General features: G+C 34.0%; 2 protein-coding genes across 4 annotated transcripts in view; one reads left to right on the plus strand and one right to left on the minus strand.

Moving 5' to 3' along the window:
- LOC144856315 (ATP-binding cassette sub-family C member 9-like) overlaps positions 1-25,354 on the minus strand; it is a 259,349-nt gene that overhangs the window by 79,891 nt on the left and 154,104 nt on the right. The gene's annotated exons all lie outside the window — the stretch shown is intronic.
- Positions 1,638-25,354, plus strand: part of LOC144856321 (serine/threonine-protein kinase TBK1-like) — a 43,764-nt gene continuing 20,047 nt past the window's right edge. For 2 of the 3 annotated variants that reach the window (XM_078714294.1, XM_078714292.1), the window contains exons 1-8: positions 1,638-1,720; positions 2,992-3,104; positions 3,662-3,759; positions 3,906-4,037; positions 12,296-12,403; positions 17,389-17,659; positions 21,363-21,544; positions 22,815-22,972. In XM_078714294.1, the coding sequence (XP_078570420.1) occupies positions 12,296-12,403; positions 17,389-17,659; positions 21,363-21,544; positions 22,815-22,972 (719 nt within the window). In that variant the 5' untranslated portion in view covers positions 1,638-1,720; positions 2,992-3,104; positions 3,662-3,759; positions 3,906-4,037. Of the gene's footprint in view, positions 1,721-2,991; positions 3,105-3,661; positions 3,760-3,905; positions 4,038-10,823; positions 10,844-12,295; positions 12,404-17,388; positions 17,660-21,362; positions 21,545-22,814; positions 22,973-25,354 lie in introns of those variants that run through there. The other variant, XM_078714293.1, reaches the window with a different exon arrangement.

Genomic DNA, 25,354 nt, shown 5'->3' on the forward strand with positions numbered 1-25,354 from the left:
CGGCACATCATCGCGTCCGTCGGGAAACAAAGGTGCCGGGAAAAAAATAAAGTTAGGCATAAAGTTATCATTCACTTCAGATCAACTATTTTTTATTTTCATTACATCTAACCAAACACATAACCAAACACATAAAAAAAAAAATATTCAACCTTGTTTTTGCAGTTGAGCCTCTCATGACCTGACATGGGATTTGTATGTCTTCCTACGCTAGTTCCACATGCCATGTGCTTTTCTCTAAGATATATTTATTATAAGTGCCAAAAACCCGTTTTTTTTCTCCTCGATATGAGGCCTTTATTATTCAAATTTTTAAAAGAAAAGCACACATACCATATTCATATAAAATATCCATGTACAGTATTTCATTTTTGGAACAGAATATTCCGTGAAGCTCAACTACAAAACCACCATTTTGTGATATGATGTCATCGTAAGCCAATCAAAGCTGAGCTTTCTCGTGATTGGCATTGCTCACGGTTGAATGATTTTGGATTCTGGCTGATTTGATTGGTGGATGCGAATCACCCGCAGCGAATGTTTTCTCTCGCGCGTGTACCATGAATAGAAGTCGATCGTACGGTCTCTCTGATCGTTACTACACAAAGTTAGAGCAATGAATTTGTCCGAATTCCGTTACTAAGTAAACAACTTTATATACTTTATAAGCATTTAATAACATGTTTTATTGATATTTACAATAGTGATATATAAAATAAATTACTAAAACGTAATTATATGTAATTATTTTAACCAAAAATGGCGTAGTTAATAGAATTGTCGACTGAGGCCGCAAATTGTTTTACTTCTTTCGTGGCTAAAAACGATCATTTTCGGCGATGTTTTAGACCCTATATTTCGAAAACTACAAGTCAGATTTTCGTAATTCTTTCTTTATTGTAATATTAATACAACATATTAACAGATAATGTTTAATTTGGTTTTAATTTTGCATCGTTATCCCATAAAAGACAATATGACTATGCAATCCTAGAACATATATTGATCAGGTGTATGTACAGGTAATGACACTAATTTTGTCGGCAAATTGGCAATTCCCGGCGACCAAACCCCCCCCCCCCCCCCCCACTTCCAAATCCTGGATACGCCGCTGATTTTTAATACATTTATTATAATGTTATTGTTATTATTTTATAATTTAAATAATATATGTATTCTTATTCTTTAATAAACAATATATTTAGTTTGCTGATTCAATTCCATATTGGACAAAATTCACCAAAAAAGAAGTGTTTATCGTCCCCTCCCAGCCGATGAAATTGACGCGCCTTGTTTTTAAGAGCTCCCATGACCATACAAAAATACATCGACCTCGAACAAAAATATAAAAACCTTACCTTACCTTAGGCCTACACATGTCCCATCTGTTATCACACAGTAATGTGTCATAATCACGCACAATCACTGATGATATTATTATAAATAGAATCAGCCATCATCAACATACTCATTCATTGCAATTATCCTTTACATAATGTACCACAGTTTCAACGTTTCAACCTCTTTCCTAATTAGTAATTTAATTTTTTTTTAAATTTATATTTATTGTTGTATTGCCACGTCATTGGTTTAAGTTTAGATATGCATAGTTCCGTTTCGAGTAGGCTATGAAATCAACCACACCACTATACGTATCTTTACTGGCGGACGGAATTGGATTATGCTTAGTACTTACGGACAATGCAATTCTCTTATTGAGGTAGGCTACGTAACATTGTTTTACTTTTATGTTGTTTTCTTAAATAAGCTTTCAGATTAATCCAAACTGCCCGTATACGACTCGTGTATGTGTTCATTTCAGCTTTTAACCCAAGTGACATTGGACCTGGTTATTTATAATACTGTATTTAGAAAAGAAAATGCGGCCCGCCGAATTGGTATAGCGTTAACCGAAATCTAAAAAAAATGCCTGGTTTAACAATATATAGTACTATTGTAAAAATGTTACAACATAAACCAAAGAGATATTATATAATTAATATCTGTATGCATAAACCAGCATAATGTCATGTTAAATTAGTTGTTAGTTAACGCCCCATTCCCCACCACCACCCCTTCCAAAGGTTTGGGAGCGAGCCACGTGAAAGTGACATTTACTAGGCATTTACTGTTTTTCAAAAAGCATAATTTGAATATAGAAAAAATCAAGAAAATCAAGAAAATATAATTGTAAAGGATTTATTATTCTGGGCTTACATGGAAATCTAAAACATGATTTACTTTAAATACACATTATCAAATATCGGACGTGAAAACTAGACGTCAACGAAAAGAAGAAGTATTTCCTCATTGATCTTTGCTTTAAACACCGCCCGCTAGGCTCATAACTGTTGCCAAGTAACACTACACAATAGGTTTATGTATTTTCAAATAATAATTGGCAGTTGATGTATATAACTGTGATCATAGGATTTAAAATTAAAACATCAATAAAAATTGCATGTAGGCCTAGACAAAATATGATAAAAATACTGAGAATGCTTACTGTTTTTTCGTTGGGTTACAACGACTGAAGATGCGGTAAGTTTATATGAATGAAAAACTGTTGATAGGCATAGGCTTACTTAATTCTTACGATGTATTTCCGATTACATTTTTAAAATAGAGGCTTAGTGAATTGAAAAATGTTCATAATAAAGTAAACATACACACACACATTAAATACCTTCGAGTCGTCCAAGTAGAACAGGTTAGTTGAAAACTCAAACTAAACTTTAGATTTATAAGGTAATTTGTCTTGATAAACTTAAAACAAATTTTGTTTAGTTTAGAAAGATAAATCTATTCAACTAGACTTCTTGTTTAATAAACAGCGGCATGTTATGCCCTATCCGGGTCGTATCAAACAAGTCTAGTTGAATAGATTAATATCTTTCTAATAACCTCAATACTGTACTACAGTACAGTACTATACCATATCCGTTTATTATTTCATATTAGTTCATTACTGCCCTCTCTCTCTCCCCGCAGATCTGTATCATCAATATTTTGTCGAGTGACTGTAACTCAATAATACATGCATGCATTATAGCTAGCATTTTCCATCAAAATATAGGCTTACCTTCAACAAGGGATCAAATTTGGTAAGTTTATTCTATTTAACTCAGCAAAATGAGGCTGTGTAAGTATATTGGTGACGATTCTTCTGTATTCTGCACGGAATTCTGCATCCATGCATCACATTATCAAGGACTGTCATGTTTTATTATTTGCATTACGAATTACGGTAGCTCCGCCTATCTTTATTATTAACGTCACTCAATCGAATTATTGATTATTAAAGCATGGAGGAAAAAATATTATTTCCTCCATGATTTTTCCTCCCTGATTAAAGATATATTAAAGTACTCCCAATGATTAATTTATTGTATTGTTGCTTGTAAATACTGTAGTTTCTTGTTAATTTTTTTTTTTTTGCGTAGTTATAGTTTAGTTATTCATGTCTTTTTATTTTTCTATCATGTTCTGCTTTGTTTGCTGGACCGCACCGCATGTGAGTGCCACTGATTCAAAGGTGTATATAGTCAACAAATAAATACATAAATAAATAAGTAGAACAATCAGGATGGGTCCTTGTAAATTCTTACGAATAGAAGATTATTAATTATAATATATTGTATGCTTTTATTGTGTTTTCAAGGTACGCCGGATAACAAAGGGAATTGAAAAATGTCCATAATAAAGTAAACACACACACACACTAGCTTTAAATACCTTCGAGTCGTCCAAGTAGAACAGGTTAGTTGAAAACTCAAACTAAACTTTAGATTTATAAGGTAATTTGTCTTTATAAACTTAAAACAAATTTTGTTTAATGATTTGAAAGTAATTCACCTTTAATTAAGTACTATGAGGTATTAAAGTAAGTTATCTTTTTATTGTAGGTGAAACAAGCTGTAAATTAGTATAACCACGAAGTTGGACTTCTATGCCTTACATTTCCCCAATCGTCAGTATAAATGGCGTAGACCTACAATGATTATTCGTTCTACACAGGAAGTCAACATAATCACCAGGTACGGTTCTGAACAATACAATTCTATCAGTTATGGATTTCCATTTATTAAGGATAGTTACCTAATTACTGATTCTTTATATACGCCAAATCTCTTGTCTAGACCATGGATTAAAGAATAGAAGGATATGCATCGACGTGAGATCAAGGGTTCCTTGACTCTCGCCGACAGACCGCGGACCGCCCACAATGTTACTGTTTAATTAACCGCATGGCAACAACGAAACGGTCGCCTGCCTAATATATTGTTTATTGCACATGTGCAACGACATTTAACCTTGCTGGCTACGCTTCTTTCGCGCGTTCTTTGGTTTCCGGTCCTTCATAGAAACTTTACTGCTATCACATGACATAGCCTACAAATCGTTTGCAGACACAACTGGTGATTGCTCATTTTCTATCTAGAAAATAGAAAATATTGTTGCACCTAATGTATTCATACATATTTGAACAGTATAATCAGTGGCGTAACGACTATGTGCGCTCACTGGCTAAACCCAGGGGCCCTGAAGCTTGGGCCCATGAACAGTGCCTAGAGAAACAGGCATAAAATATGTCGAAAATGCTAAAAACGTTCCAGGCCTCGATCTTTGAAACTTGGAGGGCCATTCAGGCCTCTGCCTCACGCCACTGAGTATAATTTTTATTGAAAACAGTTATTAAATTACATTGTATGTTATTGTGAAGACCCTATAGAGTGTAGGCCTACTTCATCAATATACTAGATAAAAACAATACTATATTGTTATTGGCTTAGAATTGTAGATGCTATAATTGTAATTAGTATAGGTTTCTTGCGCGATTGATCTTCGCTAATGTTTTTATGACATTAAAGTAGCATTTTATGACCTGTAGTAGCCCTACATCTGAGACAATAACTATTTGTTGTCTCAGCCTACATGAAAAATTACAAAATCAGCAAGAATACTAGGCCTGGGCCTTTTAGGCTTACTAGTAAACCATATGATTTGCCGACATTGATACTGCTAATCTTAAGTGTAGTAGATACAACATTTAATCATTATCTATATACTCACCGTTGTCTTACTTCTTGTGTGAATAATAATAGGTACTTCGTTTGTTCGTGATTAAGTTTGCCCTGCGTGTACTTTTCAAAACGACCGCTAGGTAACGTATCGCAACTATACATAGCCAGCCAATCCCGGATCAGGGATCGCTGTTTTCATTCAATTAGGCTCGGTGATTGGATTGGATGTGATGTGGATGACATAACCACTAGCCAATCACCAGGCACTACAATTTAAATATAATCACATCGATAATTAAGGAGATTTATGAAGAAACTACTGCTCAGCCATATATTAAAAACACGATTGTTGTATGTGTGAACACCGGCCACGCTAACAACATACATGGTCAAATGCATAATTTAATATTCTATAGATTAACGCAATTTTTAATGACAGAAGATGGCAGGCAAATAATGATAATTCAAATATAAAAATTGCATATTTTATTAATATTACCAACTACTTAAAATTACCAGTCGTAAGAAAGTGAACTTTTCGTAGTCCGATTGTGATGAAACTAAAACAGAATTGTTCAGCAATATATTTTTGTTGTCAATTAATCATCGACGCAGACATGTCAATAGAACATTCAGACTGCGCATACGATTTCTACATGGTTACGTTTTGGTCTCAAAAAATGTAACAGTTGATTCGCAGCGTTTTACAGAGGGCCGCGGTTAGAGACACGGAGTTCAATGAGCGTGTTTGTTTGATTGGCAGCAGTGCTTTAGTATAGGCAAGCGCGTTGTAAAATCGTTTGATGTCACCGTCGATGCATATCCTTCTATTCTTTAATCCATGTCTAGACGTACTTTATTTTCAAAAGTAATTCCCCCGCTTTCCTTAAGTTTTGTTCCCATTATAGACTCAAATGACGTAAACGCAACGCAAACGAGTTGACCAATGACAATCGACAGTTCGAATAATCTGCTGTCGCTTGTGATTGATCAAACCACTCACGTTGCGTTACGTCTTGTGTTGCGTCTCTAATGGAAGCTATATCTATTGTTCCAGTGTGAAGGTTGCCCAGAATTGAGAACCCAGTTATTTTTTTCCATAAAAAAAATACAATTAAAATATTTACCTTAACCAGTGGCGGATCCAGGATTTTTAAATAGGTTGAGCCACTGTCTGTCTGTAGGCCTATTCAAGTGTCGATTTTATGCCTTGGGCGCGCCATCTATTTTTAAAAGTGAGTTTTGTCAGTGGCTCTTGAAGATGTATACGGTACATTCATGGAACCCGTTTTCCAGTATTTTTCCAGTATTCTACCACATTTTAATTCTGATGATACAATAGAAGATCAATCAGTGATGTGCCTGAATTGTCATTGCTCGCATTCACATGTATCATTCTTGATGGCCCTATGTTGGGAACATTGTAAACCGCATGGAATACTCATAATCATATACTCGACAAAACGTTTAAAGTGCAATCAGAAACGTAACCGAACAGTGTTCGGACGTTCAAACATTCTAACTACGGAGTTACGGTAAATGAATCAGATCTTCTTTAACTGTAAACTGACGAATTTCGGATTAAGCTCTCCACCCCGAATCAATCAATCAATCAATTCCCTCGGCAGCTAACAGTGCAGAGCCTACCAGATAGGCCGGGAGACGATCCCTACTCTTTGCGAATAGTGTACCAAGTTCTTTAACTAGCCATGTACTCGGGACCAACATCCCATCCGAAGGTCGAGGCAATGAGAGTAAAGCATCTTGCCTTAGGATGCAGTATGGTACAGATAAATAAGAGAGAGTCAACATTTGTACTGTATATTGTGAATCTAGGGACCCGTGGCCTAAAGATGAAATAAAGGCAGGTAGCATTGCCTGGAATGAATAAAAAAAAGAAGATATTCTCGAACCCATGCTTATCGCATGCTAGTCCGATATAGGCCGTATACAAATATAAATTGAAAATGTATTAAAGGGATTGAAAAAATATTTTATTTTACGTGACTACTCTTTTAACGCTAATCCAATGGAAACAAGCGACCAATACAACTGGTAGAAAAAGTAGTAGAGTGTTCACCATCAACTACCTCACGAGACATAGAGAACACCCCAAACCTCCATTAGTTTGGATATGGTTTAAGAGCTGCCCTTTTAACAAAGACGGTCAGATAGCCAGAAGCATGCATGTAGCTGAAAATAACAGTAGGCCTACCACAGAGTTGACAAAATATGATAACCTACATTCATAGGAGGACCTGGCAGCAAGATATCAAACAAGAATTGATTCATAGTAGAAAGTAGATTCATAGGCCTTTCAGTCACAAACAGCAGTTCAAATTAGTATTAGCCTCCACTTCCTGTTTTCCGATTGGTCAAATGTTTCTGAGCATACATAACTCAGATGATGATGATTATGACGAAACCTTGCGTCGTATTGGTCACATTGCGCTGTGCTTACGTCGTCCAGAGAAGCACTGAAAAAAAGGAGTGAGTCTATATCTTAATAAGCTATATTTATGTTAAATTGTAGACCAACTGTTCTAATCGTTCTTAATTTATGCAATAATGTGCACTAGTAATTTCTGTTTTCTCGTTAGTTGAGTAATACTGATAATTCCATAGAGTAAAGAATTAAAGGTACCGTACTAAAACAATATCATATTTGGTATGTTCAAATTGTCATGAAAATAAATGATTAACTCAATGGGTATATAGTAATAATACTGTAGTTTTAGGCCTACACAGATTAACATTATTTTAATCAATTATTATATTAAAGTTGGATGTTGTTTTTACTTTGTTTTTAATTAATTGTTTCTATAGTTTTCTTTCGGCTACATAAATATGCCTGGCATTCGTTTGAATTTATTTTAAGTTCCAACCCAGCAGCAAAAGCAAAGAACTAATAATGTTCATTGTTGATTTCCCTTCTCTTTTTTCATGCCCGTTTGGTGAAACCTTTACAAAATCTATCGAAAGCAACTTTCAATATTCATAGAAAGATCATACGTTTACCACACAAACTCCGCTTGCCACATGCGGCGCGGCGACGGCGGAAATGAGAACTGCTTCCTCTTGCATGCTAAAAATAGAAGAAACGACTGCTTATTATGGAACGCCATCGCTGCCTCCGGCATCAAACTTCAATTCTATTCGGCCCTTTTTAAAGAGCCGAATCAATCAATCAATTTATTTGGAAATTGCACCTTTACATTGGTGGAAGTGGTACATCCATATTGAACACAATTAACATAAAATGACGGATACGGATACTTAAGCTAATTTACAAAGTTAAAAGATTAAAAAAAAATTAAAAATTAGTACTATTAAAATATCCCATGCTGTGGTTAACAATTTGTCTCTCCATACAGTATCGAAGGCCTTTCGAAAATCAAGAAAAGCCATATATGTATTTTTACCTTCTGCCTGTCTGGTTGAGGCTATACATTTAAGTGTGAAAATATGATCATCACAGCGATGGTCTTTTCTGAATCCACCTTGGATTTCAGACAATATGTTGTTGCTTTCAAGAAACTTTGAGATATTATTAGATATAATACGTGTGAATACCTTGGACACACATGAGTTGAGAGTTGTACCTCTATAATTGTTTAAGTAATTTTTTGGACCTTTCTTGTGAACCGGGATTATTATACATTTGTTCCATTCATCAGGGATAGTTTGAAGTTCTAACAGGCGATTAAATAGTTGAGAGATTGGATTAGTTTATCTCCTCCAAATTTGAGAAGTTCATTAGGAATGGTATTGGTGCCAGGTGCTTTGTGATTTTTACATTGGCCTAACGCCCATTTAATATCTAACATAGAGATATATATATTGCAAAGCTGAAGGGAATTTTCATTTCCGATATTACATTCATCACTTTTATTTCTTAGATTGTTTATTTCTTCTTTTGTTTGTTTAATTGAATAATCGCGAGTACCTAAGTTACTTTGTCCTAATGTCTTTCAATATTGACATATTGTCTCTTTTATTTTACATTTATCTGTTGTTGTCTCATCAGAGTTAGGCAGTTTAATTGAAGTAGTTTTAACTTTTTTTGCGGTTAGAACCTCGTAAGTTTGTCCAAAAATTCTTACTGCTTACTCCACCGTTTTCAGAAATTTGTGCGCTTTTATCAATGCGAACTTGCATTATTTTCTTATTGATTGCGTGTTTGACAGCTTTCCTTTTATGTTGGTAATTTTGCCATAGCTCGTTGCCATGTACTGTGTTTTTAGTCGCGTGGACGCGACTCTATAGTTCACTATGTCGGTTGGTCTGTCTGTCTGTCTGTCTGTCTGTCTGTCTGTCTGTCTGTCTGTCTGTCTGTCTGTCGGTCCGGTATCACTATGCATTGTAGCACGCGACTTAATGGCTGTTGGCCTTGTTATTACTCTTCACCCAATGTCGGTGTTCTTTACTGGCAGCTTTTCTATCTTTGATCAAATGATCAATGTTTGAGTACCACCATCGTTTGTGTTTACATTTCTTATTTTTTAATCCTATTGTTTTATTTGCTGCTTGTAATAATTTTGATCGCCATGAGGACCATGGCATATTTGGGCAGTCAAATTCATTGGCGTTCCATTCTTCGAAAGTATCTTTTAATTCTTCCTGGTAATTGAAACAGTCTTGATCCGGTAAAATATTCCAAATATTTGTGGAGTGTATATTCTTTTCCTTTTTATTTAATTTACCAAAGCTTTGTTTAAAATTTGTTATTAATGTATTCCGGTGGTCTTCATCCACAATAAATGTTTCTACATAATTATTCTATTAGGTTGTCTGAGGTTAATAGTTGAGGATTGATTATTTCTCATCCACGTTGTCTTTCCGTGGCATAGTTTTGTACAGTTGAGAACTGTAAGTTCTGAATTTTCACAAAAAATAAGAAAATTTTTGCCATTGGTGTTAAGAACAGGGTCTCCATATGGGATTGCATTACCAATTCTGGAATTAAAGTCTCCCATAATTAAAATGTGTGCATCTTTTTAGTCGCGTGGACGCGACTCTATAGTTCACTATGTCGGTCGGTCTGTCGGTCTGTCGGTCGGTCTGTCTGTCGGTCCGGTATCACTATGCAAAACACGCGACTTAATGGCTGTTGGTCTTGTTCATTTTCAATTTGTAAAATTTCTGATAGGAGTTGATTATATAATTCATCAGAGAGACAAGCATCAGTTCCTTCGACAGGAAAATAAGCTACTGCTAGATATATAATATCATATTAAACAATACTATAGTATTGTTTAACTTAACCTTTATCCATAGTCTTTCATAATCATCGTGCGGGTCGAAATAATTATCATCCATGATTGTAATCGCCTCCGATATTAGAAAACCGATACCACCCCCATTTTTAGATTTTCTATTTTTGCCAATCCATTTATAGCTGTTAATATCAATTGTTTTATCATTTTGTAGAAATGTTTCGGCTAAACCTAATATTTGGACACTATTGTCTTTTAAGAATATCTATCTCATAGATCTTAGATTTAAACCTGTTTACATTATTAAAGCATTCTGCGCTTTTCTATTCGGCCCTTTTACCATTACTTTCGGCTCTTTCAGCATTCGGTACATTTCTATTCGGCCCATTTACCATTACGTTCGGTTCTTTCAGCAATCGGTTCGGCCCGGCCCATTTACCATTACGTTCGGCTCTTTCAGCATTCGGCGGTTTTTTATTCGGCACAATTCTAACCTTTGACAAATTGAAGAAAATCAACGGCTGGAAATGATCAATTGATTGACTATATACCTCCATGCCTGGCCTAGTTTATTCTCAGAAAAAATAGACCGACTAAAAAGGGGTAGGTTTATGTTGTGAATTATGAGACAAAATATAAATATTTTGAAATAAAATACAAAAATGGGAAAGTCCAGTAGCCTAAGTAAAGTAAACTAACTAAGCTACAGTAGCCTAGCTAGGCCTACTACTAGGCCTAGGATGTTTCGCCCGAGACGTTTCGGCACGGGTAATCTTCGGCACACCACGTTTGGGACATTCCAATTCCATGTTTCAGGCTGGACAACTGGGACATGGAGTTGTTTACAGGAGTTGTAATTTACAACTTTCTGGGCTACTGTATACATACCCCCACATTTAGACCGATATTATTGATTAAACTTGAAGAATGCTACTGTAACTGGTAATGTAATTATAGGCCTAAATTAAATGAATTTACCATAGCCCATACCACATAGTAAAATAATTAACACATGAAATTCTTGAACATATGGTAGGCCTATATAGAGTTTAGAAACAATGTATGCCTAATTACAAATGAATAATCTGGAAACTAGTAATGTACAGTATACTATTTATAGGAACAGTAATCCAATTTGTTGATGATGTAAGCGAATAATAATCTAGAAAAAAGCCAAGGCACATAAATAGAGAAGGATTTGATTGTAATGTAACAGTTAAATGGTTTTTACTGGATTCTTATTGAAAGCTGCTTGAAATCATGGAGGAAAAAATGTTGAAATTGGTTTAAGTTGATTTACAACTTACTTTTTATGGATTGTGTCTTTAATCGCTTGGAAACATAGGAGTTTGTGACAGTACACATACATACTGTAGACTCCAATGTGTCATATGTGGTGAGTGAACAGAGAACATTTGCACCTTGAAAAGAAACATGTCACTTTTCAGAACATTTTTAAGAGGAAAGAATATATTACTGCATTACAGGATAAAGTTGCTGTCAATGGTATTTTTGTGCATCCTAATGTGTAGCAGTTACAATGCCGTGTGGCTCTTGACATGAATAACACCATTTTTGAGTGGTCACTTGGGGCTACTGTCTCGGGCAACTTACAGGATAAAGTTGCTGTCATTGCTGTTTTAACATTATATACACATATGAGGACAATGTCCAACAACTTTTATCCGTGTGGCTTTTCACATGATTAAATCCATTTTTTACCCTTCCTATTGGGTGTCCCCAGGGAAAATTTACAGGATATGACCCGGCATCAATATTGATTATTGAATATTAGCTATATATCTACATAATCCGCCCATCAAACCTTTTGTGGCCTTTTACATGAATAAACTTTCTGGGTGCCCGGTTTCCCGAGGAGGGGGGTTCTTCTAACCTTCCACTCTAGTTTACTGAGCTAGTCTAGACTTGGAAACATTTTTCACAGTGAAGCATTAAATCAAATGGCCCAGTCCTAATATAATACCGTAAATAAATCTGTGATGACTAAAAATAAAATGATGAAATGATGCATTTTTGCTTTAAATTTTTTTACAGATGTCAAGTCGACCAGAACAATTGAAAAGTACCAAGTCGTACATTTGGTACACTGGACATGTATTGGGCACAGGAGCAACATCTAATGTCTACATTGGTAGACATAAGGTATAAGTTCCTATATCTAAAATGTTTTAATAAATTATAAAATGCAAAAAATTGATGTATAGGTTTTGACCAGATAGAAGTAGTTTCAATTGCATAAAATAAAAAATAAAATTGCATAACTGTAGAAACATACTAAATAAATGGTTAATATAATATTCTGGTTGATTGTGATGGATGTACTAATGAATCTTTTATGACATGACAATCATACAAAAATTATAATTAGAAATAATAGAAAGAAAAAACCTTCTGGAAAACACCATACCTCCACTCCTTCCTTCTTACTGTAACATTTAAATTACAGTTGCTGATAAATATAAAGTGAACATGTAAATTACAATCATTTAAAAGTGTAAAATTGGATTAGGCAACAACTACTGTACTCTAATAAACGACAGGGGCTGATAGACCAGGTAAACCAAGGTAAGATGCACTGGGTTCTTTAAAGTGTACACAAGCCAGATGTGTATATTGGACATCCAGTTTGAAGTCCTTATTATGCAAGAAAACCTTTTCTTAATAATAATAATATCCTGGATTTATATAGCACCTGAACATTATTACTCCAGTCCTGATCAAACACCTATGGAAACATACTCCCATAATGCAGCTAGTAATCAGCGCAAAGTTGTGTCTTGATCTAACCGGGTTCCCATTTACCCCCCATTGGTGGAGAGAGGCAAACGTAAGTAAAGTATCTTGCCTAGGGATCATGCAATGGAGCGAGAGTTGGAATCGAACCTCGATCTCACGATCAGTAGTCGAACGTCCAACACACTGTGCCACACGCCCTTACATTCTTCCACCAGAACAAGGGTCTAGGAGAACCTGGCCAATTGTATAATCCTACTCTGTCTTATCCGCTCGGCCACTCAACTCGATATGTGTAAAAATTGACAAACACATTGCATCCATAGTGTCGCCAACAGTAATGGTTAAATTGATAACCCTTTGATGATCAAAATACATTAACTCATTGGCAGTAACTGTATATTGTCTGAGTTAAATACAGAAATATTTGACTTGCAAAAGAAATTTGTATGAAAAGTAGCTGATTTGTAAGGAAACCCGTTGCCAGTCAGCTCTAATGTCCACATCAAACTTTTGCATTTAATACTGTACAATACCCACAAGCTTATTACAGGGCGGTACAAACCTAATTCTAAACAATTCTGTAAAAATTCCTTATAACTTAGACACTTAATAACTTAGATAAATATGCACAAGAATAGACTACATCAACACATTGACAAAATCTCAGAACATATTCTGACTTTATTCCATGATGTTCATGCAATCTGTGGTTTCAACCTACTGTATGCACACACTCTCATCTTCTCCAAACATGCATATCACATCCTCTGTGTCCTCATTTTATTGTTTTCCCGGATTAGAAATCAATCCTTGAATCAAATAAGATTAGAATCACAAATTAATTTAATTGAATAAATCGTACAAATAGCTAACTTTAAGTTAGCCATTTCTACTGTTACAGTATCTTTTTCCAACTAGCCACTAACACTACCACTTCCTCACCAATAACCAGTCTTATGTGACCAGCAGCAAACAACCAGTTTTCGAGTACTATGTACTACTGTACCTCCACACTACAGTACCACCATAGGTAATTCAAAATCAGCATTTCACCAGGATACCATTGTACAAGCACTGCCTCTAGCCCACCAAATAAGATTATACCTTTAGGCTACCAATACCATTTCCATGGCAGATCACTATCAGCGGTCTCTACCACTTAACAAAGCAGGCGAATCAACAGTGTTCCACAACCATGGCAAATAAATATCAGGACTCTACCACTTGGCCAACTAGGAGAATCAAAAGTGTTCCACCAGTCCACATTGTAAAGGAAACCAACTTATAACTTTTTAGAATAAGCCATTATCCGGAAAATGCTGACTGATGAATCAATAAAAATCACTATCCACACAGAATGGATTATTGCAATAGTTATCGTATAGTAATCAGGAATTAATACAACTCTGCTCAACCAGAACATTCAATATACAGCTGCTCGACTTATTCTAAAAAAATAAATAAATATGATCCAGTCAGTTCAGATCATGTTTCATTACATTGGATGCCGGTTAAACAACGCATAGAATTCAAGATCCTTATGGTCACCTACAAAGCCATCCATAAACAATAACCGCAATATCTTTTATCCCTCATCTCCTTCCAGAACACTTGCAGAAATCTTCGTAATTCATCTATATCCTCACCTTGACTATTCCAACCAAGAACATGCAGACAACATACATTTGCTGACTGGTCATTCCCTTGCTCAGCTCCATCCTTATCGAATACTCTTCCACAATCAATCAAGAATGCCAACATCTATTGAATCAACAATTCAACAGTCTGACAAGTTTTATTTCCGCACTTGCTCCACATACAGTACTACAGTAACTAATCTCCTAATCTCTAAAATGTAATTGTTCTACAGTACTTTTCTCTACTAGGGCCAACTCTTTACTCGTTATACTGTAAAACCACTAATCTCCGCAGCTTATTTATCACAATCTCTTATTGTGCTGCTTGTTTCTTGCTATTGATATCCTTCTTCAATGCTTACTCCTGCCTTATTACCCCCTGCTACACATTCTGTTTTTGTTGTTTCAACAACAGGGGCGGTCGCAGGACGATTTTAAGGGGGTAAAAATAATATAGTCTTTTCCAACCCTGGATTTCTATAACGTTAACAGTTAATATATAATATGATGAAATGGGATCTAAATTTTAGTTTAGTGGCATAAAAAAACATTTAGTATGAAATTAAGGGTGTTGCCCGGGCAACTGATGCAACACCCCTGTGTCCGCCCCTGAACATCTATTATACTTCACACCTGCTTCTTTCTTGTTGCACCTTCTCACTCCCCTGCCAACTTCTCACCTCTTCCCAGGGGATTTATTTTTCCTGCCCTTGAAAATATGTTTAATGTCACCAGATTCACAAGTGCCATGCATTCATTGCACTATCAAGAGTTATCATCGTTGATTAATTATTATAATTTGGGATGCATGAGAAAATAAGCATTTCGAAGTAATTTACTTGAATTAACAAAGGAAGTTTTCTATAGGTTATATAATTATAAATAAATTAGCTTAGTTTCTGTATAAAAACTATTTCCAACTAACAGACAATCTTTTGAAAAAGGCTTAAATGTATTGAAAGGAAAAGAAATGTTCCTAAACACAAGGAATATAATGTATGTACAGTAGACCTACAGTACGTATAACCATTATGAAGAAGACTAATCTCCAGTCCACCTGTGATTTATGATAAACTGCTCTGCTAAACTGGTCTAATTTGGTCTTGTCTTGTCCTGACTAGTTCATGTGGAAGATCACTCTTGTTGACAGATCAATTTCTGAAAGGCAACTTTTGGTGCTCAACAAAAGCAGCTCTTGTTCCACTAACTCTCTGACTTCTTAGTTGAGATCTAAATTAACTGGAAGTGGATTGATGCCACAGAATAGAATTGAAAATAACCAATTGAATGAGCAAAACATTTTGATGACAAATACTTTATACCAACTGAGACTACTGTATATTGGCAATTTTTGGTCACATATTGGCTTTATTTGATTGTTCTAAAACAATTAAATGTTAGTATCAACCAGTAAACATGGCCACAATTGTGTATATAGCTAACGTAAACCCATTAATAGGGACTTGTGTAATCATATTGATAGCCGCCAGAGTTGCAGGAAATCACAGAAACATTTACATGGTAGACTGCTGTTGATTTAGAGTTGATACTTCCTTGTCAGCAAATACAAAGAACTTTAGAAAGTTATTTGAAGAAACTACAAAATAACTAGAATACATACTCTACTATTGAATTGTTATTGCCTCTGGATGAATGCCAACATGATAATGTATTATGAAACATGGAGCGCCGTAAAATTACGGACGGGTTTCCTAAACTGATTTGCATGATTTGTGTGCTGCCCTCTATGTTATGACTAAAAACAAAAGCACATAAAGAAACGACTAGAGAAACATAACTCCTTGTTAAAATCAATAAACTATAAAGTCTGTGGTCCCTGGATGTTAAGGAAATGTAAATAAACATGTTGGCCTATTGATAAAACCTGTACAATCATTACGGAAGTCGTTAGTAAATGATATTCAGTATTTCAGAATTCCTGCTTATTGAAACCATGGAAACACAAACATTGTTTCCTTAGTTACAAACATTTAACAGTGGGAATAAATAGGTGTTCGCTGCTTGTTTCAATGTAACTGATGGTTGACTGATTTTATGTTCGGTTCAATGCAATCTCTATTTATTAAATAAAACAATGACGGTTCTATTTTTATTGAGCATAAATGTATATTATAATTTTGTTTTGCTGCTTTTAAAATTATATATAAAGACATAATAAATGATATTTAATGCACATTCATTTAAGAATGGCCGCATGAAATGTAAAATACTGTTTTTTGCATTACACATATTGTTTAAAGTTTTTCATGTGTTTTCTAAATAGGAAATGAAATATAATTTATTTGCCTTGACTTGCCTGGCATCCAGAAGTAAAGTAATACAAGACATTCTTAACTTTACTTATTTTCTTTTGGAAAATACATGGTGTACCATAAACCTTACTTTCCTACATTATGCACTTGTCAATTGTATGACCCACTATACGACCCCTGGGAGAGGTGCATCATGGATGCTTCACTTACAAATAATTATTGACGCAAGGGTGCGACAAAAAAATTAAATCGTCACATCAATAAACAATGGTGTGTCAATGTCCGTCAATTTACCACCCACCGTATCATGAACAACATGATCACAATGTGTCAAAATGGGTGTGTCATGGTCACCTAAACGTAAGTCACTTTTTTGACGCAAAAGATATGACCACCTCTATAGTGGGTCATACAATTGACAAGTGCATTACACACTTTTATTCTTCATATTATACATTTTTTTTTAATGATACTGTTTTAGAAAACGGGAGAACAGGTCGCTGTGAAAACATTTAATAGTGCATCATATTCACGACCACTAGACGTACAAGTACGAGAACTACAAGTAATCAGAAAACTAAAACATAGAAACATTGTGCATTTGTTAGCCATTGAAGATGACCAGATTACTAAGCAACCAGTTATTGTCATGGAACTATGTATGGGCGGATCCCTATACAGCATTCTTGAGGAACCACAGAACATTTTTGGCCTCAAAGAGAAAGAGTTTCTTATTGTTCTGCGAGATGTCAGTAAGTATTTTCTGCCATGTTATTGGCTAATTTTCCATTTTGAAGGAAAATGCATTTGAGAACGTTCTTACAGTGTCTTTAGGTACAACACATCATGTTGGACCAATGTGGAAGGGAGAATACAATTTTCAGCAACAATCACGAGAGTATAGTTTTAAACATCGTAATTATTCTGTGACACCACAAGCAAGCTCCACAGATCTAAAAATGTTTGCAAGATAAAGTCCAGAAAAATTGAGAAGTATTGAATACTACGATGTTCCAAATTTTTATCGCATACATTAAAAAACACTGTCATTCATTATGTTTGATATTTTTAATTTTTAAATTACCGTAATTAAGAGCCTTTTGTTTTCAAAACATTATGCTGAAACTATCAACCTCCCTAGAAACCTCTTTGTTTACCACCTATGTACTTATAGGTATACAGAAGAAATACAGATGAGAAAATTAATCCTACTTTGATTGTGGAAATTTCGCATAAGAAAATTTAATTAAATAAACAATATATAATAATAAGTACTATTTCCAGAATCATCTATTACTAATTTTGTTTATGAAAATCTACATTTAGAGTGCTGAAATCTTCCTAAATATACCATTTTACAGATACTGTGCCTGTGATTCATCTAGGCCAGCATAAAGTCCATTGACATGCACGCTTCTAAGGTCTCGCATGCATTCACACACCGGTAAATGCCGGTCTATACTTACCTTTGTTCTGGCCTGGCGACATTCGTATGATGAATAACAATCAATTTGATAGATATATATCCAACAATGTATTGTAACTAATAATATTAATACTAAATAGATTGCAACTACAATTTAGAAAAGATTTTGACCTTTACCTTATAGTATTTTTTAATGATTTGTCCTTTTCAATTGTCAATCGTACAGTGCGTTTCGTAAGTTCACCGTGGAGTCATGCCAATATAAAATGGCGTTCCTCGCGTGACGTAACCATTATCTGGTGTGTGTAATTATAGAGTTTCCCAAACTATAAATAGTAACATAGCAACAATGGTTAGCTATTATGCACCGATTGCCAAAGAATAATAACAGCATATTGATTTCTATTCCATTGCTTTTGCTAGTATAAATACAAATAATAAACAGCTACATTTGAATATCTGATATGACGACAGACTCGCCCACTATCTTTGCGTACATTAAGTTCAACTCTCTGAAAATAGAATTTAAGCTAAGCCAGACTCTTTTTAAAAGCCCAACTTTTGTTCATTCCAATAAACTTCATCAAGACAATTTAGAAACCCAAAGTTTTTACATTGAACTTTATGCTTAAATTGGTCTTTAATTTGAGAGAAGAACTTGCCTTTGCCTTTGGTCTACAGCTAGATCTGAAATCCACTTACTACTCAATTTTGAAAATGGTCCACTATGTTATTAATAACCTTCTTTACTTTTTTTTCTATGATGCAACTTACCGTAGTAAGAATTCCTATCATACATTTTATCTCGACACATGAGGTTATTCACCCATGAAAACATGTGGCAGATATTGACTGATGAAACTAGTTTTAAATCCATGTTTTGATGAAAGAATCAATTCTTTTGGCACCTGGCATAGAATCTGATGAATTATTGGTTGGTACAGTAGAAGAATCTTGCAAAATTGGAACTTTACAAATTTGTATTTACTAAAAATTCCAGAGTCAGTCAATTTATCAATGGAACTGTTTATTCAATTTAGCATTGTCATTGATAGGACGGCACCAACAATGGTTAGGCTTTTGATTTCCAGCAGTCATATTTATCGGTGGTAGATTTTAATTTCAATCGAAATGTTTATGATCTGTGATTTCCTGTCATTGTTACTATATATAAAGCAATAGAAAATAATACTTTATAAAATTGGTTCCTTTTTTGTTGGACCTGGGAAATAGTGTTGTTGTTGAAATAGTCGCTGGAATATTGAAGACCAATTCTAAAGTGTATTCATATTTTTGCATGACATAGCAACAATAACTTTCAAAAATGTAATGTGTTGGTTGGAGATACCTAGCCAAGATTCTTTAGTCCTCATTTCAACTTCAGCATTTTTACCAAGACTAAGAGGAGAAAGTTATTGGATTTCATCTATTCTTTTGAAAGCATGATCCCTTTTATCAATTTTTTTCATATAGAATGTCTCTTTCTGTTCAGATTTTTTCATGTCAGAGAAGAACTTTGAATTCTCTCCAGCAGAATTATAAAAAAAATTTCTGAACCTTAGGAAACCAGATCAAGAGATCTGATATTTTGGAAGGAAACCACAAATTGGTAATTCTTTCCAGGAAGAAATTAGGACATTTTCTACTATTTCATTTCATTTTTATTTTACTAGTGTATTAGCAGTCTACTCTTTCAATAATACAGTTATTTTCTATGTGGGAAAAATCCATAAAGCTTTGTATGTATTATTTGCTTCAGTTGCTCCATTGATTATCAACAATAGTATTACAGGTATGAAATGTCAACCTGAAATTGAAATGAAAATAATTCAACCTGGGAGATGTTTATTGTGAAAATAAATGAATGTTTGTATGACGATTTGTCTTGTTGTATAGTTATGTCTCCCTCTAATTATAGACCTAATTGGAACTTACTCGATTATTCCTTGAGTCAAATCCTTTCTCTGAGACACGCCCATAATGGAAACACTTCCCTATGAAACATATATGAGGGGCATATATGTTTTAACACTACAGCTAACCTCTATTCAAGGGACATCCATATGAAAATGGCACTTTGTTGGGTCATGAAGTTGTTTTTTAGAAAATTGTGGATCTAATTTTACTGTAGTAAATACTATTTCTAACACCTTCCATCCAAAACATGGTTCTTTTAGCTTTACTTCTTTCTGTTTTAGTTGGTTGAATAAAATGATAATTGTTTAATTATGAACATTATTTTCTTTCTTCTTTCAACTTAATTCTGGAAAATTAAAATAGGCCAGAATTTCTAAGGTTCTGAAAATACAAATCGACATCTATGCTGTTTTTATGTTTTTTAAACAAATTCTATGTTTGAGATTGGTGATTATACTGTAAGTTTTCAGATGTTAACGTTGTTTTGAAAATGAAGGAATAATTTCATTACTCATGATTATGTTTATATCGTATTGGAAATTACAGTTTCGCAGTATCTTGCCTGTTGGCATAATTTATTATAATCTAGGAAATTGATGATGCTATACTAGAGAATTTGGAATTTCCACAATGTTATTTTTAGACTCTATAATCATTATGGACAAATATGGTGAAAGAATTGAGTCTCAAATAGAGTTGAACTATATCCCACTAAGCACAACATATTAAAATGAAATTTAAGCATTAGATTCAATTATTTTTTTTATCATATTATTATTTTTATATTTTCTCCTTAGTTCACATTATTCAACTATGTTCTTATACCATAGGTTTTTACATTCTTTGTATGTTAAACACAAATATATTACAATATGTATTTTACGTCATATGATACGCCATTGAAATCCAAGTGATACAGAGGGTGACTGAGATTGTTTTTGTAAAGAACCATGTAAAAACAAAATGTAGGCATATTTGACTTCTGTTTTGATTTTGAAGCAGATAATCAGTAGATCTAGCAGATCAGATCACTGCAAGGTGTTTGCAAGTGACCATTCATATACGCCTAATGTGATCAATCAAAAATTAATAGTAATATCTTTTCAATTCAGCTTCTGGAATGAAATACTTACGAGAGTCAAATGTCGTCCATCGGGATTTGAAACCGGGCAATATCATGAGAGTAGTCGATACGGACAACACATCAATTTACAAGTTAGCAGACTTTGGAGCGGCCCGTGAGCTACAGGAAGGGGGAGAGTTTATGTCACTTTACGGAACTGAAGAATACTTGGTAAGAATTAATGTTAATAGTTAGAAAGTTTTGGGTTTAAGACCTAAATCTACAAAATATACTATATTTGAAGTATTTTATTTAAACAATTGGAAAAGAGATGATGGTATTTAGATTAAAGAGTATACGGAAAGATGATGAAATAACAGAATGGTGTACAAGATAAAAGAGGTGGAGAGATGTAGAACAAGTAGGCGACGAAAAATGACAAGGAAAGATATGTTGAAGAAAGAAACATGAGAACCAGATCAAAGAAAAAAGAAGTGACAAAGAGACAAGTGGACGATGGCGAAATGACAAGATGAATGACAAGAAAGGTATGATGGAGAAAGAAACATGAGAATAGGAGGAAAAAGAGTCAACCTAAAAAAGGAAACAAATGGATGATGGAGATAAATGATGAAAAAAGGAACATAATGATGAGAATTGGAAATATGGAACCCGCTACCAGCAGTTGTCTTCTTTGTCAACTGCAGCCTTCCAAGAAGCAAATCTACTTTCTATTAGTGAGTTGCGGCCGTCCGCTGGTGGTAGTCGTTGAAAAATCAAACCAGTTTTAATTCACCCTTATTTTTCCTCAGTTCTCCTTGTAATTATACTTTTTTGCACATTTTGGCTCCGACACTTTCACCTACACCCAGTCCCAGTATAACTTAGTAGCTCGAAAGGGATCAACGCACCAAGTTCTGGATTTCATTGATTTACAAGATATAAAGATTTGAAGAGGACAAGTAACAGTTAGTTACCCTTGTAAGAGTGGCAAACTTTACTTTATATAAATGATGATGATTTTGATGATATAGTACTCGGTGTTTTAGTAAAGTACTATTGTATAGCCATCGATTCATACTTTGTGAGATGACTTCTTTCATTTTTGTCTGGGATTAAAATTACACAACTGAAGTAATGTTATCCTGCAAATTGGAGTCTTTTTCCTTTATTATCTATATTTCATTTTAAAACAAGATTATTTTTACTTGGTAATATATCATCATTGTCATTAGTTTTCAGATTCTTAGCCTTCAGTTCCGCCAATGTTTCCTAAAGCTTGGTTCCCATTATGATGCAATACAAGGGCGTAAATGCAACACAAGTCATTTGACCAATCAGAAGCTATGGATTATCTAAATTGCCGTTGTGGTTGGTCAATGTGTTTTATCCTAGTGGGAACCAAGCTTTCCTACATCTCTTTGTCTTCCTTTAAGTGATTTTAGTGAAATGAATGAAAGTTTTACCAACATTAATATTTACCAAACATTTTCTTTTTAAGCATCCAGACATGTATCAAAGGGCTGTATTGAAAATATTCAACCAAGGTGCTTACACTGCTAAAATTGACCTGTGGTCAGTTGGAGTGACCTTTTATCATGTAGCAACAGGACAGTTGCCATTCAGGCCATTTGGAGGTCGAAAAAACAGAGAAACTATGTAAGTTGTTGAATTTGATAAAATTTAACCATTGATGTTTGAAAAGCAACGTGTGGAGTGTTTTGTATCTTTCATCAGCCACATTTGCTATTTAAAGCCACAGTTTTACATTTTAGTCTTCTAGAATATGTTATTAGTTTTAACATTAGATAGAAACTCTGTGATTCTACACGATTATAATATTACTTTCACAGTTAGATACGATTGACATTTCTAATCTAAAAATCTCTGTGTTTGAAAAGACAATAGATATTGTTTAGAATAGTGCTTGTCAAAGGTTTTGTTTGTAAAGGTGTTTTAATGCATAATCTCATTTTCACTGATTAATATAGATAAATGTGCATAGTATAAACTTTCATAATTTTTAAATGTTTGTTCTATACATTTACCTACAGTGTAGTAAATATCGAAGCATATGTCATTGCTACCATCTTGCAGTGTGTGACCTTTAAAGGGGTAATTTTTTTCCAACATCACATCTATGTATTGTATGCTGTGAATTGTTTCTGTAGTTATATTAATTTTATCAATAGATATTATAACATGGGTTCAAGGATGTAGCCAATCAGACGCGCTGAAATGAGTGTGCGCTCTTAATTTTTTCACTATCATTTACTGGAGTGCAAAAGTGCGCAGCAAAAAAAGCTTAACAGCACTGCGTGTAAATCGTATGGCAGATTAGTACGATTTACGAGTACAAACCATATTACATATCTTGTAATTTCTGGTAAACGACTGTTTTGCTAGGCCTAGGCTAGGTGGTGATTTGGTCGCCAAGGAGAGTGGTGATTGCTGCTCCTAAAAAGGTAAGTGAACATAGTTCATAGACCCATGTTATAAAACAAGTAACGCACAAGTCTAAGTGTGCCGCAACTCCACTAACGCACTCTGACTTGTACGTAATTTGTATATTAATATACATTTGAACAATTCGAGGAATTGAACAATGCCTGTGCTAGAAGAGCCGAAGATTAAGAGCCATTGTCTGTAAAAATCAAAGATTTGGTGGCAGATGTAAAAAAATGGATTTCTCTCAAATTTTTACCATGAATAGACATTTCAATAAAAAGCATATCTACAACATTCATTTTAATTTTTAGCCTCCGTTGCCATGACAACGGTCAATTATTCAAATTTTGATGTTTTTGCCATTTTTCACAGATTTTCTATAGTAAAAAAGTACAAACTTGTATACTTATTTTAACCAAAAATACTTACAGTATACAGATTTTGTTTATACCAGTGTAAACAACATGTATTGAGTTCCATTTAATGTAGAAAAAAAAAATTTACAAAATGGAGTTTGGTTGATACCATTATTTTAAAAAGGGGTGTTTTTAAAAAATATTTTTTTTATAAAAGTATACATCATAAACGTACCTATAACTTCCAAAGTGGTGTTTTTATATCAATGAGGTTTTGTAATTTGATAGTAAATAGGTTTGTCAACAATAATCACGAAAAAAACACTGGGGTAAATTACGTACATAGGCTTTGTGTTGCCAGGAAAATACGGAAAATACAAAAAAATACAAACAAAATATCAACAAACAAAACACATGAAACATAATTTAAATATGGCTAATCCAATAATAAAATAATATGTGGCTTGTCATAATGCTACTAGAGTCATACGAATAGTTTAGATAAAATAGGAGAATGTGTTGCCAGGTTTATTTCAATTAATTGCCAGAAAAACAGTATTTTGCATTGAAATATTTAGTTGATGGAAAATAACGTTAAACTTTGAAATAATTGCGTCAAGGTTTTTATAATTTTTTTCATCTATTTTGTGTAAAGAGATACAGAAAGACCTCCCAAAAAATCTGACCTTGTAAATTGGTCATTTGAGGTCAAAAGGGGTTAGAATGCAAAACAGGACAGGTCCCCACTTTACTACAACTATTAATGTTTGATCAAAATTTACAAGATAGTTCATAAAAATTTTCAACAATTTTCATTTTTTACCTATATTGTTACCTTAGCAACCATTTCTATGTGTAACTAAGGAAAGTAATTTTAAAAAAATCGAAAAAAAATGGCGTTTTTATTAATACAAAGAATTGATTGCATTTGTAATTTTTCTCAATTTTACTTCTACTGCATTCTAATAATCTTAAAGTGATGACAAACTTGACCTTGTAAATTCATTCATTTTGAGGTCAAATGAGGTCAACATTTTACCATGGTAACTGTTTCTATGCGAAAATATTTTTAAAATATGGGTTTTTTCATAATTTACATTTTACATATTAAGGTCAAATGACATCAACATTTTACCTACAGTGTATTGTAGCAACTGTTTCTATACGTAACTAAGTACAATATTTTTAATATGGGGTTTCATGACTACAAAAAATTGATTACATAGCTACTACTTTC

Source organism: Antedon bifida, chromosome 11, assembly GCF_963402885.1.
Source record: "Antedon bifida chromosome 11, ecAntBifi1.1, whole genome shotgun sequence".
Classification (NCBI taxonomy): domain Eukaryota; kingdom Metazoa; phylum Echinodermata; class Crinoidea; order Comatulida; family Antedonidae; genus Antedon; species Antedon bifida.